General features: G+C 43.9%; 1 protein-coding gene across 1 annotated transcript in view; it reads left to right on the forward strand.

The window, feature by feature from the left end:
- The window catches only part of PRKCB (protein kinase C beta), a 210,484-nt gene extending 207,091 nt beyond the window's left edge, over positions 1-3,393 (forward strand). The window contains exon 17 of the mRNA XM_075318130.1: positions 3,081-3,393. Coding sequence (XP_075174245.1) covers positions 3,081-3,233 — 153 coding nt within the window. The 3' untranslated portion in view covers positions 3,234-3,393. The remainder of the gene's footprint in view (positions 1-3,080) is intronic.
- Positions 3,394-21,450: the final 18,057 nt, after the last annotated feature.

Below are 21,450 nucleotides of genomic sequence, written 5' to 3' on the forward strand. Positions count from 1 at the left end.
ATATATATATATATATATATATATAATATATATATATATATGTATGTATTTATATATGTATGTGTGTGTGTGTGTGTGTATATATATATATGTGTATGTGTATATATATGTGTATATAATGTATATGTGGCTGCTGACAAAGTATCTAAAAAAACAATTTGCCAAATATATATATATTTTATATATATATATATATATATATATATATATATATATATATATAGATAGATAGATAGATAGATAGATAGATAGATAGATAGATAGATATATATATATATATATATATATATATATATATATATATATATATATATATATATATATATATATATATATATATATATATATATATATATATATATATATATATAGAGAGAGATAGATATATTTGTATATATAGATAGACAGATATATATATATATAGAGAGAGATAGATATATATATATATATATATATATAGCGATAGATATATATATATAGATAGATAGAGATATATATATATATATATATATATATATATATATAAATAATGTGTGTATATGTTCGGTATATATACCGAACATATGCACACAATATTATATTTTTCATCTGGAAGAAACACCCCCACATGGAGCAATTTTAATTCTATCCGTATAATATGAGGAGTGTGTATGTATGTATGTGTATATATATGTGTATGTATATATAATATATATAAAATATATAAATAATATTTTTTTGTTTCTTCCACATATTTTGGCTGGCTGTAACACCGCTCCCACTGCCAAAAATTTCTGCCGCTGCTACGTGGCAGCTTAATGCAGGTAGGGGGGTTGCAAAAAGATTGGATATGGAGCAACTTTCTTGCGCCCCCATTCACATGCATTATGCTGCCATCTTTTGCCGACCAATCTGTATCATGGCCATAGTCACTGTTAAGCCACAAGCTTTTGGATGCCCCCTTTTTTTCATGGTGATTATCCCTCATCTAATGTGGGCCAAAGAACAGGACGGGCATTTGTTTTTTAGTTTTTGCTTCTTTACGTTCCCATGCAAATACAAAAACTGTCAGCCAACAACTCTCCCTCTCCTCTGCCGTAGATACCTGCACTCTCACTTTTAGATATCGTGCATTTTCAGAAAGAATTGGGATAATCTGCAGCCAGACATTTGTGTGAGAGCGAAGGCCCGCCATGGTAAAATCTATTTTCCCCAGCGTTTACTGTAAGGATCACATCTAGATTTCTTAAATACACAGCAGTGATTGCTCAGATATTTTTGCTTTTTTAGTGGACTTTTTTTTTCTTTTCATTTGTTTGTGCCTTTATAGGGTATGTGCACACTCTGCAGAAATTTTCTGCACCATAAAACACAGTGGGGCCAAAAAACGCCTGTGTTTATAGTGCGTTATTTGTGTTTTTTGGTGCATTTTTTTAGTGAATTCAATCTCTGGAAGGGCTAAAAAAACGCAAGAAAAAAAACAGACCAACAATTGACATTGCTGCTGCTTTTTTTCTGCACCAAAAACTGCAAAGAAAAAAGAAGCAACGTGCGCACAGTACTTCTGATTTCTCATTTCCTTTGCTGGGCTAATGATAGACATGCAGATTTGGGGAACAAACTGCATGAGAAACTGCACCGTGTGCACAAGGCCTTAGGTTGCCATTTAGGCTGCGAGTCCGATATGTTAGAACAATACATAGATTGGTGATTTGATCCGCGACCATCCTGGAGCTTCTACTAATATCACTGCATAGTGCAGAACTATCATCTGGCACAAGAGGATTTATCAAAATTGCATTAAAGGGTTACTCCGATCTTCATAAATGGGTATTGTCAGATTGTGCTTGTAAATATACCATCAATTTATAGCTTATTCAAATTTTCAGCCATTCTTCAGATATTGACACTTTTCTTTACAGCGTGTTGCTTTGGAGACAGACCATCGCTGCTAGACAGCAAAACATGCTCTGTGCTTACAAGCTCTTTTCTATTGAGCTTGTAAGCAATGTTTTGAAGCTGTCTGGGATTTTTGGTGTGGCGCTGTTACCTCCTAATTACCTTAAGACCCCTTCCGCATTGTGTTCCCATCTCCGTTCAGTGGTCCAGTCGAGGCTTCCCTCTTAACCCCCTGCAAAATGGGTTTTACATGTATGCACCGGCGGGGCCTTTGACTATAATGGTGCAGACTGAGTCACCGTGTACTCTCGTGCACCATTTTTAGGAGTATACGCAAATTTGAGGCAAACACCCAGGCATAGTAGACTGCGTGTACTCCCGAAAATGGTGCACGACCGAGCTCACGGTGACTCAGTATGCACCATTATAGTTAATGGGCCCCGTCGGCACATACATCCAAAACTCGTTTTGCGGGGCAGTTTGGACGGAAGCCCCAACAGGACCACTTAATGGGAAAAGGAACGCAATGTGAATGGGGCCTTACAACCTGGACAGCAGCAGTGGTCGGTGTCCTAGGAACCAGTTAACATCTCAAGAAAGGGGTTTAAATTTTAAAAACTCTATGAAGATGTGAATAATCCTCTTAATCCCCCCCCCCCAAAAAAAAAACAAAAAAAACTAAGGCTTCTAGAATAAAAACTGGGGAAAAAAATTTACGCTAAAAAATATGGCAGTATGGATGGACCCCCAATGCAATTTTTGGTTCATTTTCCTTGACGTGCACCAGTATGGAGATCCTAATTTCTCTTCTGTTGATTTCTGTAGAATTCAGGATCATTTGGACATTGTGTTGCTCAAATCCTAATGTTTTTTGGGGGAAGACAGTCCAATATTATTTTAAAACTCTTCGATCATATTTTGGAGTATTTTTGGGTTTGGCTGTGACTCATGATCTGTGATGGGCGTGTGGATGCAGAACGTGCTGGTGTGGCTGTATTGGGTTCTGTTTTTTTGTTTTTTGCTCCCATCATTTCCATGAACATCAAAAAGTTTCCTTTTAAAGTTTGGAAAAGTTGCAATAAACTGTTCCATTTGTTTTCTTCTTTATTGCACAATGGCCACATCCCGCCATCACATCCATCTCTTCCTTGTGCCGCCGTCCCCCCGATAACAAAGGGTTTGTTCACTTCTTACCTCTGCAGAAGGACAAGAGGGACACCTCAAACTTTGACAAGGAGTTCACCCGTCAGCCCGTGGAGCTCACCCCCACGGACAAACTCTTTATCATGAACCTGGATCAGAATGAGTTTGCCGGATTTTCGTACACAAACCCGGAATTTGTTATCAATGTGTAGCGGAAGGCGAAACCTCTGACGGGAACCTTCAGACCCAGCGACGGCCGGGTGGGTAGGGCCAGTAGGGCTGTGCTATAGGGCTCTCAAGACTTTACTTGGGCTAACATATGCAATTAAGGTAGCCCAGAAACCAGGCAGCTATGACCCCCCACCCCCCCCCCGCCCCAAAAATAAAAAAAATTACATAATGCAGATCATTAAAGAGAATCCAAGCACATGTCCAGACGCATGTAGCAGAGCCGAGTTTGTTGGGCACAACTGTGTAAAATTGGTATCTGATATTTTATGTTGATTCATTAACGGGCTAAAAAAAAAAAAATACGGCACCACCCCTGTGTATAGGTTGTGTCTGGTACTGCAGCTCTTCCCTTTTAAAGTGAATGGAACTTAGCTGTAATACCGGACACAACCTGTGGACAGGGGGTGGCGCCGTTTTGGGAAGAAAGCGACCATGATTTTCTAGTCCTATACCCCTGCCCCCTTAAATGGGTTATTCCATGAATAACTACAAATGTAAGGATTGGAAACACATGGCTTCTATCTTTAAAAAGAAAACAGCGCCTCTCCTGGCCAGAGGTTGTTTGAGGTATTGCAGCTCAGTCCCATTCATTTCAATGGAGCTGGGTTTTTTTTTTTTTTTTTAATTCTGAACATTTTTGCCACTTATTGGCTATGAATGTGTTAAAGGGGTTCTCAAAAGTTTGGAAATGACCGTAGGGCGTGTTTAGACCCATTTGGAGCCCCTTCTCCCCTTGGTCTTGGAGTCTGTTCTTGCAGCTTTTGCTATTTTTCACTTAAAAGATTTTAACTGCAGTACCACATCCAACCTGTGGATAAGAGTGGCGCTGTTTCCAGTTTTACTTATGGGGTTTTTCTTTTTGTAGTGAGATCGGGGGGGGGGGGGGTTCTGTAGTAGTCTTGTTAATGTCGGGCCCCCGATCACATGATGTATATGTATCCCTCACGGTTTCGGCGTTACGGGGCAATCCAATTATCTAAGTGGTAAAGATCAGTGTTAATTAGGTAAGCCCTGCTTAATTAGAGCCCCCCCCCCCCCGGCTATCACTTTAATAATCATCGCATCTTTCGAGGCTGATGGAAGACGACCTAAAGCCGTAAGAAGCTTTCGGCCACAAAACCTTAAGACTAATTCTGCCTATCCATGATATCATTGACCTAAGGAGGCGGAAGGTATTAAAAGGGGCAGGATGAGATTAGGGGAACACTGCTCCGACTAGGAAGGGCGCCACCCCTGGCCATAGGTCGTGTCTGGTATTACAGTGGAGATTTATAGGCGTGAATGGGAAGGGCGCCACCCCTGGCCATAGGTTGTGTCTGGTATTACAGTGGAGATTTATAGATGTGAATGGGAAGGGCGCCACCCCTGGCCATAGGTCGTGTCTGGTATTACAGTGGAGATTTATAGGTGTGAATGGGATGGGTGCCACCCCTGGCCATAGGTGGTGTCTGGTATTATAGTGGAGATTTATAGGTGTGAATGGGAAGGGCGCCACCCCTGGCCATAGGTCGTGTCTGGTATTACAGTGGAGATTTATAGACATGAATGGGACAGACGCCACCCCTGGCCATAGGTTGTGTCTGGTATTACAGTGGAGATTTATAGGTGTGAATGGGACAGACGCCACCCCTGGCCATAGGCTGTGTCTGGTATTACAGTGGAGATTTATAGACGTGAATGGGAAGGGCGCCACCCCTGGCCATAGGCTGTGTCTGGTATTACAGTGGAGATTTATAGGTGTGAATGGGACAGACGCCACCCCTGGCCATAGGTCGTGTCTGGTATTACAGTGGAGATTTATAGATGTGAATGGGATGGGCGCCACCCCGGGCCATAGGTTGTGTCTGGTATTACAGTGGAGATTTATAGGCGTGAATGGGAAGGGCGCCACCCCGGGCCATAGGTTGTGTCTGGTATTACAGTGGAGATTTATAGATGTGAATGGGATGGGCGCCACCCCTGGCCATAGGTCGTGTCTGGTATTACAGTGGAGATTTATAGATTTGAATGGGATGGGCGCCACCCCTGGCCATAGGCTGTGTCTGGTATTACAGTGGAGATTTATAGACTTGAATGGGACAGGCGCCACCCCTGGCCATAGGTCATGTCTTGTATTACAGTGGAGATTTATAGGCGTGAATGGGAAGGGCGCCACCCCTGGCCATAGGTCGTGTCTGGTATTACAGTGGAGATTTATAGACCTGAATGGGATGGGCGCCACCCCTGGCCATAAGTCATGTCTGGTATTACAGTGGAGATTTATAGGCGTGAATGGGAAGGGCGCCACCCCTGGCCATAGGTCGTGTCTGGTATTACAGTGGAGATTTATAGACATGAATGGGACAGACGCCACCCCTGGCCATAGGTTGTGTCTGGTATTACAGTGGAGATTTATAGACGTGAATGGGAAGGGCGCCACCCCTGGCCATAGGCTGTGTCTGGTATTACAGTGGAGATTTATAGACTTGAATGGGACAGGCGCCACCCCTGGCCATAGGTCATGTCTGGTATTACAGTGGAGATTTATAGGCGTGAATGGGAAGGGCGCCACCCCTGGCCATAGGTCGTGTCTGGTATTACAGTGGAGATTTATAGACCTGAATGGGATGGGCGCCACCCCTGGCCATAAGTCATGTCTGGTATTACAGTGGAGATTTATAGGCGTGAATGGGAAGGGCGCCACCCCGGGCCATAGGTTGTGTCTGGTATTACAGTGGAGATTTATAGACATGAATGGGACAGACGCCACCCCTGGCCATAGGTTGTGTCTGGTATTACAGTGGAGATTTATAGACGTGAATGGGAAGGGCGCCACCCCTGGCCATAGGTCGTGTCTGGTATTACAGTGGAGATTTATAGACTTGAATGGGATGGGCGCCACCCCTGGCCATAGGCTGTGTCTGGTATTACAGTGGAGATTTATAGACTTGAATGGGACAGGCGCCACCCCTGGCCATAGGTCATGTCTGGTATTACAGTGGAGATTTATAGGCGTGAATGGGAAGGGCGCCACCCCTGGCCATAGGTCGTGTCTGGTATTACAGTGGAGATTTATAGACCTGAATGGGATGGGCGCCACCCCTGGCCATAAGTCATGTCTGGTATTACAGTGGAGATTTATAGGCGTGAATGGGAAGGGCGCCACCCCTGGCCATAGGTCGTGTCTGGTATTACAGTGGAGATTTATAGACTTGAATGGGACAGGCGCCACCCCTGGCCATAGGTCATGTCTGGTATTACAGTAGAGATTTATAGATGTGAATTGGGATGTACCTGACACAAGAACGAACCAGCACTAAAAAAATCAGTCCCTTCCTCCTCGGGGGTCAGTGATGAGCAGTGATCTCCATCTGAATCTTTGGGTATAACGCAATTTTTACTAAATCCCATCCACATGATATGATAAAAAATGGACACCTTCAGCTCCAAATCTGGAGCAATGAACGCCTGCTGTGGAAAATCCTCACCGCATCCCGTGTGGATGTTCACCGAATGCACCTTACGTGTTGAGTGGGGGGGGGGGGAGTCTTCCTGAAGTCACAGCCGTGCTCGAGACCATTCCTCCTGCAGCACCACCTCCCCGCTCACACCCTCACCGAGGAAGACAACCTGCAGCTCACCCCCATCCAAGTGACGGAAGGTAAGCTGCAGTGCCAGGCGGCCCTTGTCAATTTGCCGGATTTCCGCGGATTTTCCCATGTGGACGTACCCTTGCAATATACCCTTTGAACATGGCTGCTGGTGCTCTGCCAAGGTTTCGCCATGGTGGATGTCTTCAATATGTTATAGGGGAGCTCCGCACTTATGGGGCCACTTCTGATTTTACATAGGTGGAGATCTCGGCCCGGGACGTGCACACCTTTTTAATGCATTCACTTTTGCACCAGTTTTCACACTGCTGATACAAATCCAGCTCTGCTACATCTGCACACACTATATCTGCATGTCCGCGGGATCCTGAGTATTTTTAATATAGTTCTAATTGATCATCAGGACTTTGTAAAGGGGAGAAGCGAGCGGGGGGAGGAGGTGATTAGCGCCTTCCTGAGCTCTTATGTAAGGCTTGGTAGTGGCAGATTTATTTATTTTTTTTCCCTGGTAATGGAAGTGTCTGAAAAGTTTTATTGTCCCCTTAAACACATTAGCTGCTCTGATAAGTCTGAATTGCACAGGCCTCGTAGGAGACGAGAACCCCCCGCCCCACATATCCGAATGGTATCTGCCACTTGAGTCTCAAGGAGGATTTCTGCTGTGATCGTGTAAGCAGGGTGCCGGCACAAGATGGCATTGGCTATTTAGTCGGAAGATGGCAGAACCTTTTTGGCCCCCTAGAAAGGGCCACCAACCTCGTTCATGAGGGGCTGGTGCTTGTTGGCCCTTTCCTTTCTGATCCCTGGTAGTATTAGGAAACTCAAAACCCCCTCTTCACCCATAATTAATAACATTGTGCCATCTACAGGGAGGAGGAGCCTAAGCTTAGTACCGCCCACGAGGAACAGATGGGAACCAAAAAAAGCTGTGGGCTCCTCTCCGTAGTTCCTGGGGGCGGTTTCTAAATGCAGTTTAGGTCAACCTATCCAGAGGTATACCGTAAAAAGTTCGGAGGTCGTAGTCACAACTAGGCCCCTTGTAAATTCACCATAGAAAGTGGGGGCCATGGTTTAGAGTTTGTATAAAGGCCCCGGAGCTTCAGGCTCTGCAGCTGTCATTATCAAAAAAGGCAAAACTAGGCCCGATAGCCTGGTGCCTGCAGCTTCCCTAGTTTGATTTGGCAGTGACACATGGGCACCATATGGTACACTGTAAGGGCAGGTATCAGAGATAGTTCCCTGGAAAAGTACCACCCCAGAGTCGTCCCTGGATATATATATATATATATATATATATATATATATATATATATATTCTATTTTTTTTTAATATATATAGATATTTTAAAAAAAAAAAAAAATATATATATATATATATATATATTCTATTTTTTTTTAATATATATAGATATTTAAAAAAAAAAAAATATATATATATATATATTTTTTTTTTTAAATATATATATTTTTTTAATATATATAAAAAAATGGATATATATATATATATATATATCTCTTTTTAAATTTAAATATATATATATATTTAAAAAAAAAGAAAATTTAATTAATTATATTTAATATATTTTTTTTTTAAAAAAATATATATATATATATATATATATATATATATATATATATATAAAAAAATATATATATAATTATAGTTAGTTTATGGAGCTTATGGAGTTTATGGGCCTATTTTGAGAATACCTTGTGTGTTCCTATGACAGTTCTTCCAGTCACATGGCTCAGTGTTAGCATAGGAATGCTTGGCCTAAAATAAAAATCAAGCTTTTATTCTATTAGAACAGATATAAAAATAAAACCAGTGATTCTTGTTTTGTCCCAATAGTAGGATTTAGCATTCAGAACCCTTGGGTAGGAAGTGTTATCATGGGGCCGAAATCAGAAAGGATCATACAAACAGGTAAAACGCATCAGTGAGACTTTCATGTTGGAGTTTTTCAGGAACAGTGAAAACGTACAAGAAAATATCAGATATGCAAGAACACATTTCTCAGAAATTCTTCTATTTTCGGTTATGCTGATTTTCCTATGCACACGTATCCCCCGTCATCGTCGGCCAAGTCGTAGTCTTGGCTGAAATTCAGAAATATTTATTTTAGATAATTTTCCGTTGTGCCAACTCGCTTTTTTGTTACTAGGGGGCAGCGTTGAGCATCCATAGAACTTGTCCTGTGGGTACAGTAAATTGACACATAGTGGAAAGTGATTTACAACCTATGGTTCTCCTACTGATGGAGAACAAAAACTCCCAGCATGTCAAGACAGATGCATGCATGATGGGAGTTGTATTTCATAGGGAATGCCCATGCTGGGAGTACTTTTCAGCCATTGGCCACTAGTGAAAACTATTGGATTTCTATAATTAAAGGGACACTAACCTTTCTCTTGGTTTGGATAAAGAAGATTTCTGATGCAGAAAGCTGCCTCTCAGCCACAGATTGGTGCGACTGGAGACTGCTGCTTACCAGACAGATGAGATGATGTGTCCTGGACTATACCCAATGTCAATTTCCAACTTCTTCCAAACTTTTCTGTACTAATACCCGAATTTAGGGCTTGGATTTTGTGGCCTTCTATGTTCACGGGTGGCAGATACGGCCATTGTCTTCCATTTGTCGGCTGATCTATTTATTCTTGGGCCTGGTGTACAAGATCCGGTTACTGCATGTATGACATGAAAAAAATAAAGATCAGTCTTTTAAAATGAGGAAACTTTTTGTTTTTTGTGGTTTATTTGGTGTTTTTTGACCTAAAAATTATCTTCAAGTCTGAATTGGCGCCGATCTCTGAATGAAAAGCATCATGAGCGCGAAGCAATGAACCTGGAACAGTGCGGGATTAGTAAGGTCGGTATATTTTTATTTATAATCTTTTAGTATATTTTAATAGCAGGATAAGCCCTGTAAAGGGAGGCGATCATTAAAAAAAAAAAAAAAATGAAAACTTGGTTTAAACCATAGGTTGTGTTCTGTCCATTTAAAAATAAATTATGTTTTATCTATAACCTTTTAGTATATTGTAATAGCTGGATAATCCCTGTAAATGAGGCAATCATTAAAAAAAAAAAGTGTGTATATGTGTGTGTGTGTGTATAATATATATATATATATATATATATATGTATGTAAATGCTTACTGAAAAGGCACAAAATAAAACTAAAGAAGCAAAATAAATGAAATAAAAACAAACTATTTTGTTTAAATCAAGTTTTTGTGTTCTGTCCATTTAAAAAAAACAAATATTTTTATACACATATATTTTATTTCTATATATTATATAGAAATTATATTATAAAATATTATAAAATTATATTTTATATATATAAATATATATATATATATAAATTTAATATTTTATAATATAATTTTTATATAATATATATAGAGAAATATAAAAATGTGTATATAAAATATATATATATATATATATATATATATATATATATATATAATTATATTTTTTTTTTTTTAAATGCACAGAACACACAAACTTGATTTAAACAAAATAGTTTTTTAATTTTTTTTTTCTTTTATTTATTTTGCATTTTTAGTTTTACTTCGTGCCCTTTCAGTAATCATTTACAGGAGTTTTTTCATCAGCAAAGGCAGAGTTCCAATAACCAGTAACAGCTCTGCTAATACAGGATGCACCAATCACAGCTCACCTACTCTCCCTCCCTTCACAAGTTTTGCACACGCTCATTAGACACTTTAAAAGATAGGTTCCGCCTTTTTATTGTGGCTAATGTAAGTGTTTAATTTCCTGAAACAAAAGGAAATTTGAGACTAAAACAAAGCCTCAGTTACCAGTGTCAACATGGTATGCAAAACATTTTGGGGGGTAAAAGATGCATTTAATACACACACCTGATTTAAGCACGATCATTTTTCTGGTTATAACCTAATTCTTCAAACAAAATCTCTCAGCAGGATTTTGCTATATAATCGGAATGCAACATAATACAGGAGCAGAGACCCTGATTCCAGGTATATGTAGCTTACTAGACTGTGTTTACAATAATCAGTGTTTTAACAGCAGGACATTATTAGTACAGAACTGGCCTCCTATTCCAACCCCCAGCACTGATTAGCTGCTCTGTCGCTATACAATTTGCTGCTGTTTCAATAAAATCAGTGTTTTATCAGCAGATTAACACTACAGGACTAGGTGTCTCCTAGTCCTCCTATGTGACTCCGCCCCCACCACTGATACACAGAAAACAGCCAATCAGTGGTGTGGGCGGGTCAGCATTCCTAGCAAAGCTGTAGTCCTGTGACACATCACTGGAATCAGGGTCTCTGTCCCTACATCATGTTATTGTCAGATTTCATAGCAAAAAATCTGCTGACAGATTCAATTAAAAGAGAAGGTTTCTACACAAATACAGCAAGCAGAGATCTTGGAAAAGATGGAAAAAAATTACCAACGTCATTAGAAAAATGCAGATTCTTTTTTTTTTCTTAAAACTAGAAAAATATGGTGGAAAACGTCTAAAAGGTGCCTGTCCTAGGCGGGTGTACGGTGTACGCCCCAATAAGGGTTCCTAGGTTCAGCTGGATTAATAAAGGTGCAAAGTTGAACATTTTGGAAATCTTGAAGCTCCAGGTTTGATATGAAGATTGGAAGAAAGTTGCGTGAATATTTTCAGCAGCGAGGATTGTACAAATGGAGACAGGTAAGAGAAGTGCTATGGGGGGTTGGGGGCAACATGTTCTAAGCCCCTAAAGCTTTTTTTGGGGGGGCTTTGTGAAAAACTTTGAACTAAATCATCTGAGAAGAGGTCAGAAAAAGACATGAGTTCATAAGTCAGATCTTCAGAAGGAGCTCACTGACTGATCCTCAGTAAACTCATTCTACAGCCAGCAATAGAATGTAAAATATGCTCAAGTGCTCAGTACTTGGTAAAGGGAATCTGTCACACAGTTTTTTGCTACCTCATCTGAGAGCTACATAACGTAGGGGCAGAGACCCCGATTCCAGCTATGTCACTTACTGAGCTGTTTGCGGTCATTTTGATAAAATCAATGGGTTTTTTTTCTGCTGCAGATCTAGCAGTTATACAGCGCTCATGAATATGCTGGACTACCAAGTAGTCCTGTAATGATAATCTACTGTTGATTAAACTGTGAGTTTATCAAAACTACATTAGGCAGCCCAGAAAGTGACACATAGCTGGAATCAGGGTCTCTGCCCCTACATTATGCTGCTCTCAGATTAGGTGGAAAAAACCTGGTAACAGATTCCCTTTAAGAGCAGTTGGATGCTCGGATGGGAGTGACTTGAGTACTCAAGTATGAGCGTCAATGGGCAACTCAAGTAGTTTTACAGGAAATCTTCCATAATGATTTTCCATTAGTTGCACCCACCTGAGCATGGTAGTGCCCGCTCATCACTAGTTACGAGTACAGAGCATGGTAGTGCCCGCTCATCACTAGTTACGAGTACAAAGCACCCGAGCATGGTAGTGCTCGCTCATCACTAGTTACGAGTACTGAGAACCCGAGCATGGTAGTGTCAGCTCATCACTAGTTACAAGTACCGAGCATCTGAGCATGGTAGTGCTCGCTCATCACTAGTTACGAGTACTGAGAACCCGAGCATGGTAGTGCTCGCTCATCACTAGTTACGAGTACTGAGAACCCGAGCATGGTAGTGTCAGCTCATCACTAGTTACGAGTACCGAGCATCTGAGCATGGTAGTGCCCGCTCATTACGAGTACTGAGCACCTGAGCATGGTAGTGCTCGCTCATCACTAGTTACGAGTACCGAGCACCCGAGCATGGTAGTGCCCGCTCATCACTAGTTACGAGTACAGAGCACCCGAGCATGGTAGTGCCCGCTCATCACTAGTTACGAGTACTGAGCACCTGAGCATGGTAGTGCTCGCTCATCACTAGTTACGAGTACTGAGCACCTGAGCATGGTAGTGCTCGCTCATCACTAGTTACGAGTACCGAGCACCTGAGCATGGTAGTGCCCACTCATCACTAGTTACGAGTACTGAGCACCTGAGCATGGTAGTGCTCGCTCATCACTAGTTACAAGTACTGAGCACCCGAGTAAGGTAGTGCCCGCTCATCACTAGTTACGAACACAGAGCACCCGAGCATGGAAGTGCCCGCTCATGACTAGTTATGAGTACAGAGCACCCGAGCATGGTAGTGCCCGCTCAGCACTTGTTACGAGTACAGAGCACCCGAGCATGGAAGTGCCCGCTCATGACTAGTTACGAGTACAGAGCACCTGAGCATGGTAGTGCCCGCTCATCACTAGTTACGAGTACAGAGCACCCGAGCATGGTAGTGCCCGCTCATCACTAGTTACGAGTACCGAGCCCCCGAGCATGGTAGTGCTCGCTCATCACTAGTTACGAGTACCGAGCCCCCGAGCATGGCAGTGTTCGCCTATCATGAACAGGTACCAATCTGGCCTTGAAAATTGGGCTTTTCCTTCAAATGAATTTGCAGTTGCATCACATGAGTGCACAATGTGGCGCCACTATTCATGGTGGTGAATGCTGCATTACACAAGCATGGTTCTGGACGCCCACTGAGAAGAATGGGGAAGGATAGGGAAAGATTTCCTGAGCATATGAGAAGGAATGGATTATGAGGAGAGGACAAGACGAAACATGGCTGTCAGCTCCTCGGCTTATCAAAGCTGATGTGAAGACGAGAAGCTCATTAGTTTTGCGGTCCACGACCTCGCTCCGCCATCGTGTCTGACCTTCAGCCGGATTCCCCTGCAGGCGATCTCCTAGACGTTTCATCTGCACAATAATCCCGTTCTACTCATTATTCTTTATTTAACTTTGCCCTGAAAGCATTGGCATCGAATCAATTAAAAGGTGGCACGAGAAGCCTGTGCACTCATTAGCCGCTCCCGGCCTCGGTCTCCGGCACTTGTTGCTCTGGCGTAATTGTGATGGTGGAAAGGGAAGGATGCGATGAAATGTCAGGATATTAAAAGGTGCCCTGGTACCAAGATCCACCCCATTATTGATGAACGGTGGTGAATGCCGGGAGGTGGAGTGCGGGGATCTGCTCTGGCCACGGCTCGAGGTCTCCAAGCGAAGAACCGCATCCTGACCGGGAATTAAGCCATCACTAAAAGGCTCAGGTGTAACGGCACCCAGTATGTGCCGCCCCCGCGTCAGCCGCCGGGCTGCTCGGATCCAGATCCGCGGTGGCTCAAGGGATCTCCGGACCCGGGGGGGGTCAGGGACGCACGGCCACTCGGAATAAAGGGCGATTATTTACAGGGGATTGTAAGGACAGTTTGTGACGCCACCCGTGGTGCGTGGTAAGATGGAGTACCAGCGCTGCAATGGGGAGTACCCGGTGGTGATGGTGCGGGCAGCCTGATGTTTAACCCCTCCACGGGTAGGGTGGATGCCCCGGGACTTGATGAGGGCGACAGGGAGGTGCCGTTGGGATGGTAAGGGTCACTTATGTACTCAGTCCAATAACGCTGACACCGACAACTGTGGTAAACCAAAGTTCTGGACACCGCTGCCGCTTGGAGGGAGCACGCCTGGGTCCCGTGCCCTTTGGTGTTGCCTGTTAGTCTGTGGCCTTTACCTTGGCACCTAGTTTCTCTGGTTGGTCCCTTGAGTATAAAACTGGTTGGGTCCCGCTCCCCAGTATGGCTAACTGAGTGAGCTTGCTCTCAGGGTTCACTCTTGGGATTTTCTGGACCGTGTAGTGGAAAGTCCTATCCCCCTCGTTGCGCTAGTACCCCGATTTTGAAGCGGGTGGAGAACGGATCTTGAAGGCTCCGTCCTCGTCGGGTAAATTGTCAGGACGCCTGAAGCTACTCCCTTACCTAGGGTCCACGTACCCCGTCGTGCCCTGGTACCTGCCCGGTGATGGCACAAGACCGCAGGCTGTCCTCCTCGGCAGTCCGTGCCCCTTGTCACGATCCCCTGCGACTGGGGGTCCAGCTCCTACCAGGCGCAGACCAACACCTGCCACCTAGTAGTCTCAAGGAGCCCAGCTCCTGACCTCCTCTCTCTTCCACTTCACCGCTCCGTGACCTCTCCTCGAGAGTCACTAACAGACTGTCTCCTGACACTCCTGACCCTCCCAAACCAACCCCCCAAGTGGGCGACCCTATTCCACTCAGGCCGTCCGCTGGTGGGTGTGGTGCAGAGTGTTCCTAGGATTTTGATTAGCTGTTTTTGGCAACACCAATGGCTAGGGACCCGTAACCAAGGAGGAGGTGGATACTGCACAGAAGGGCAGATTGCACAATACCCTGTGACTACCTGATAAGCCAGGGCGCCACACAGTACACCCCCAATAGCTGCAACCCTGGGGGTCTTCACTAATATTCCCCCATTAGGCCGTTTTCATTTATAGGGTTCTCCAAAAACAAACTGTTCCTAGGACGTCCCTAGCAATCAACAGGAATATGACAGAGTATCCTATATACCTGCAGCGCCCCTGCAGGGGAAATGAAGAATTACAAAGTGCCTGCTGATAACGATGGATTTTAGTGGAAATCAGTTCAGGAAATGCCAAAGATTTGGAGGGTCCCTTCCCCCCCTCCAAACTTTCCCCCCCACCCTCCACCCCCCGAGGTGTCCTGTGCATTTTTCAGGGGGGTTTTTTTTTGTTTTTTTTAAGTGTTTCATAAAAGTTATAATTGCCATTTTTTAAGCATTTTTTGGGGGCATCTTTTGAGGGGTTTTTTATTTTAGGGGAGGATTTGCATCTTTTTAGTCCATTAAAAGAATTTGTAGGCAAAAAAAGGCTCCAAAAACCCCACACAGATCTTCAGGACGGGCGTTTTTTTTTTTTTTTTTAACCTTCCCGTTGACTTCTATTGTAAAGTATGCAATGTCTTCCAATTACAGAAACACCCCAAAAAATCATCCATGGTTGGAGTTTTTGGAAATCTGAAGGAGCTAAAAGACACGACATGAACAGCAAGTCATTTTTACATAGAAATTAATTAGAAATGAATAATAAGATGTTGTTGGGGGCTTTTTGAGGATGTTTTTGGCGCAGACCAGCTCCAAACCTGCCTGAAAAAGACATTGTCAACTTACCCTAAAAGGGCCACATCAGAAGATGGCACAGCGTGGCGTTCTTGCCAACATAACCTTAGGTAAAACAGAGATGTTTAAGGTCAACCTCTACGACCAACGTTAAAAGTGAAAAAAACGAATGAAAACGTCCGCTTTTGGGTGGGATTTGTATAGACCGCACCTCTTTTCATCCAGATCTTCCCAAATTTGGATTGAAATAGGTTCTAGAACAGGGGTCTCAAATGTGGGCCTCATGCGACCCCTGAGGCTGCATCTTGCAGCCCACAGGCCCGTAGACCCCGTGACGATCACGGCCATATGCAGGGGGCAGGCCCCATCAACAATTCACCTCCCTTGAATCATTTTTTATGGTGTTGCGCCGCTCCTCTGCTCTCTGCACTCTACAAATGGCATCCGCCGGCCAATCAGAGGGAAGCAGTTGACGTCAATGTATGATGTCAACTGCTTGCTTGTGATTGGCCAGCGGCTGCCAATGATAGAGTGCAGAGGAGCGGCACGGCACTGCAAATTATTCAAGGGAAGTGAATCATTGACCGCTGCGTCCCCCCTATCATCATGGGGACTACAGGCCTGCGGGAAGCCAAAAGCAGCTAAGAGGACGTGTGTATGTGAAGAGCGGCATAATATGGAACCAGAATGAGGACAATACTAAAGGATGGGCACATTACTATATAGGGCACAAGCATGGGGGACATTACTACAGGGCACAAGGAGGGGGGACATTGCTACAGGGCACAAGCATGGGGGACATTACTACAGGACACAAGGAGCGGGGACATTACTACAGGACACAAGGAGCGGGGACATTGCTACAGGGCACACGGATGGGGGACATTACTACAGGACACAAGGAGCGGGGACATTACTACAGGACACAAGGAGCGGGGACATTGCTACAGGGCACACGGATGGGGGACATTACTACAGGACACAAGGAGCGGGGACATTGCTACAGGGCACAAGGAGGGGGGACATTGCTACAGGACACAAGGATGGGGGACATTGCTACAGGGCACAAGGATGGGGGACATTACTACAGGACACAAGGAGCGGGGACATTGCTACAGGGCACAAGGAGGGGGGACATTGCTACAGGACACAAGGATGGGGGACATTGCTACAGGGCACAAGGATGGGGGATATTGCTACAGGGCACAAGGATGGGGGACATTACTACAGGGCACAAGGATGAGGGACATTGCTACAGGGCACACGGATGGGGGACATTGCTACAGGGCACAAGGATGGGGGACATTGCTACAGGGCACAAGGATGGGTGACATTGCTACAGGGCACAAGGATGGGGGACATTGCTACAGGACACAAGGATGGGGGACATTGCTACAGGGCACAAGGATGGGGGACATTGCTACAGGGCACAAGGATGGGGGGACATTGCTACAGGACACAAGGATGGGGGAACATTGCTACAGGGCACAAGGATGGGGGACATTGCTACAGGGGACAAGGATGGGGGACATTGCTACAGGACACAAGGATGGGGGACATTGCTACAGGACACAAGGATGGGGGACATTGCTACAGGGCACAAGGATGGGGGACATTGCTACAGGGCACAAGGATGGGGGAACATTGCTACAGGGCACAAGGATGGGGGACATTGCTACAGGGCACAAGGAGGGGGGACATTGCTACAGGACACAAGGATCGGGGACATTGCTACAGGACACAAGGATGGGGGACATTGCTACAGGACACAAGGATGGGGGACATTGCTACAGGGCACAAGGATGGGGGACATTGCTACAAGATGTTGGCCAAAATTACTATATGGTGCTGCTTATTGTAAAACAATATTACTTAGAAGAAGGTGATAAAATGTAAAAAAAAAAAACAAAATAAATATTTTTTTTTACCATTAAAAATGCTTTTTTATATCTATAAACTTAAATAAACAAAAAAGTGCAGGTTTGTTATAATAAACAAGCAAAAAAATGTTCAAAAATTGATCCAAAGGTGTATAAAAAAAAAATGGAATCACTAAAAATGTCACTTTGTCCTGCAAAGAATGCGCCTCCCCCAAAAAAAAAAAAAACCTGTGTGCGGGCCATATACCCCTCTGAGTTTGAGACCCTTGTTCTAGAAGATCATCCTTCCATGGATCAACCTAAATCTGATTATTTTACGCCCCCGTCTTCATCATGGGATGGCAGTAGCTTTTTTTTTGCCTAGAATATTCTTTAAGTGGGTATTAACAAAAACAAAAATCTCCTGTCAATCCAGCCAGGGAAATGATGGCAAGAGGACCGGAGCGTGCTGACTTTGTAGCCAACAGTGACCTGTCCATTTATGACAGGAGGAGGACCGGAGCGTGCTGACTTTGTAGCCGGCAATGACCTGTCCATCTATGACAGCAGGACTAGAGTGGGCTGACTTTGTAGCCAACAGTGACCTGTCCATTTATGACAGCAAGAGGACCGGAGCATGCTGACTTTGTAGCCGGCAATGACCTGTCCATTTATTACAGCCGGAGAACCGGTATGTGCTGACTTTATAACCGACAGTGACCTGTCCATTTATGACGGCAGGAGGATCGGAGTGTGCTGACTTTGTAGCCAACAGTGACCTGTCCATTTATGACAGCAGGAGGATCGGAGTGTGCTGACTTTGTAGCCAACAGTGACCTGTCCATTTATGACAGCAGGAGGACCGGAGCGTGCTGACTTTGTAGCCGGCAGTGACCTGTCCATTTATGACAGCAGGAGGACCGGAGCGTGCTGACTTTGTAGCCGGCAGTGACCTGTCCATTTATGACAGCAGGAGGATCGGAGTGTGCTGACTTTGTAGCCAACAGTGACCTGTCCATTTATGACAGCAGGAGGACTGGAGCGTGCTGACTTTGTAGCCAACAGTGACCTGTCCATTTATGACAGCAGGAGGATCGGAGTGTGCTGACTTTGTAGCCGGCAGTGACCTGTCCATTTATGACAGCAGGAGGATAGGAGCATGGTGACTTTGTAGCCGGCAGTGACCTGTCCATTTATGACAGCAGGAGGATCGGAGTGTGCTGACTTTGTAGCCGGCAGTGACCTGTCCATTTATGACAGCAGGAGGATCAGAGTGTGCTGACTTTGTAGCCGGCAGTGACCTGTCCATTTATGACAGCAGGAGGATAGGAGCGTGCTGACTTTGCAGATGGCAGTGACCTCTCCATTCAAGTGATGCATGTGTACCGTTATATGGTGCTCTCCAACCGCCCTCTCTTCCATCGTGTTCTGACAGTTGATAATGGAGGTTGTAGTTATAGAGAATGATCTTACCTCTAATAGTGGCTGATGTTTTTACCCCAAATGTGAGCTGTCAGTGGGGTCCTGTGAATGGGTGGTCTTAAGAAACCTACAGATATTTGGAATTGACTATAAGCCGCAGCCTCGGTTGATGTAATGGGATATTTTCTTGCGGCGCTCTATAAATGTAGGTCTTCCACTGATTACACAGAGGAAATCCTCTTCAATGAACCATGGACAGTGGGAGCCTAGGAGTTAATGGAGGGGGGTGCGGGACGCCGCCTGCTCTGGGATTCTAAGAGAGTTAGTCAGATTGACGCTTCCCCTCATCCTGGTACAATGAGATGAGATTTGCTTTACAATTTCAATCAATCAAGTTTGTCGTGGCTTCACTCGGGCAATTTGTGATAGCGCCATTTGCATATCGCCAAAAAGCCGAAGAAAATAATACAAGAAAAAAGAAGATTGACGTCATTGTTAATTGTAGCAGAGCGGAGTCTGATGTGTAATCATGTGAAGCGGGGGGCATCCGTAATGATGGCAGCGACTCATTGTACGAGGAGAGAGCGCTGCTGGGGGGTCTCCATTATGCATCCGAGGGATGGGGGGGTCTGACACACTGCAAGATTTAGAATTACTGATGTAAAGGCCCACGAAAACCCAGCAATTTCTGCAAGACAAGATGGCTATCCAGTGTCTAAGGGGGCAGATGATGGCGGGGGAGAGGAGGATCGGACATGTTGGATTGAAACACCAGATCCTTATGTTCTCAGAAAACATAGTTTGCCGCCAGAGGTGCTTGGAAGCAGCGTAACCTATTCCCACTATGTAATGGACACTGATTGGACCCAAGAGCTGAACCTTCTACACACACACACATGACAGGTGCCGGCTGTGCTATACAGCCATCTCGCTCCTATCATCGCTGTTTAACCCCTGAAATACCCATCTCTGACAACAGCACATAAGTAGAGCAATCCCACTAGCATGGTGCCCATACCCACAACTGCGATGCAAATGCAATGGGATGCCATGACTGCTTTAAGTCTTCAAAAGTGAATAACAGCGTAAAAAAAATAAAATGTTTATATATACTACATGCGTGTGTGTGTGTGTATATATATATATATATATATATATTTTTATTTTTTAAGTAATTTATAAATTAATAATTATTTAATAGTTATATTTTATTCTTTTACTATGTGTGTGTGTATATATATGATTTATTTAATATTATTAATTTATAAATTAAGTAATATTAAATAAAAAATACTATTTTTATCTTTTAATTTATTCTTCAAAATAAAAAATATGAAAGCACAAAATTTCGAATCATCTCACTTTCCCAGTCCAAAATAAAGAACTTGTGCACACAGTTCAATCGATTTAAAAAAAAATAAATTTAGATATCTAACATTTTTGGTTTGTCTCTCTATTTTCTGAGATATGTAACTAATATATATATATATATATATATATATATATATATATATATATATATATATATATATATATTATATATATATATCTATCATAATTGAGGCCTAAACTGTAGATACAATGTGCAGCTTAAATTTGGTGTCCTCTAAATGACTCAGCACACAGCCAGTAATTTCTAAACTGCTGGCAACAAACGTGAGTACACCCCTAAGTGACTGGTCAAATTGTGCCCAATTAGCCATTTTCCCTGGTGCCATGTGACTCATTAGTGTTACAGATCTCAGGTGTGAATGTGGAGCAGGGGTGTTACATTTGGTGTTATCTCTCACACACTCTCTCATACTGGTCACTGGAAGATCATTCGTGGCTCCTCATGGGGAAGAATTCTCTGAGGATCTGAAAAAAAGAATTGCTGCTCTATATAAAGATGGCCTGGGCTATAAGAAGATTATCACCACCCTTATACTGAGCTGCAGCACGACGGCCAAGACCATACAGTGGATAACAAGACCGGGCTCTCCATGGCCGACCACAGAAGCTGAGTGCACATGGTCAGCGTCCTATCCAGAGGTCGTCTTTTCAGAATAGACGTATGAGTGCTCCCAGCATTGCTGCAGAGGTTACACGGGTGGGGTCCGTCTGTCAGTGCTCAGACCATACACCACACACTGCAGAGGTTACAGCGGTGGGGGTCCACCTGTCAGTGCTCAGACCATACACCTCACGCTGCAGAGGTTACACGGGTGGGTGGAGTCCGTCTGTCAGTGCTCAGACCATACACCACACACTGCAGAGGTTACAGGGGTGGGGGGTCTGCCTGTCAGTGCTTAGACCAT

Source organism: Anomaloglossus baeobatrachus, chromosome 7 (genome assembly GCF_048569485.1).
Source record: "Anomaloglossus baeobatrachus isolate aAnoBae1 chromosome 7, aAnoBae1.hap1, whole genome shotgun sequence".
Classification (NCBI taxonomy): Eukaryota; Metazoa; Chordata; class Amphibia; order Anura; family Aromobatidae; genus Anomaloglossus; species Anomaloglossus baeobatrachus.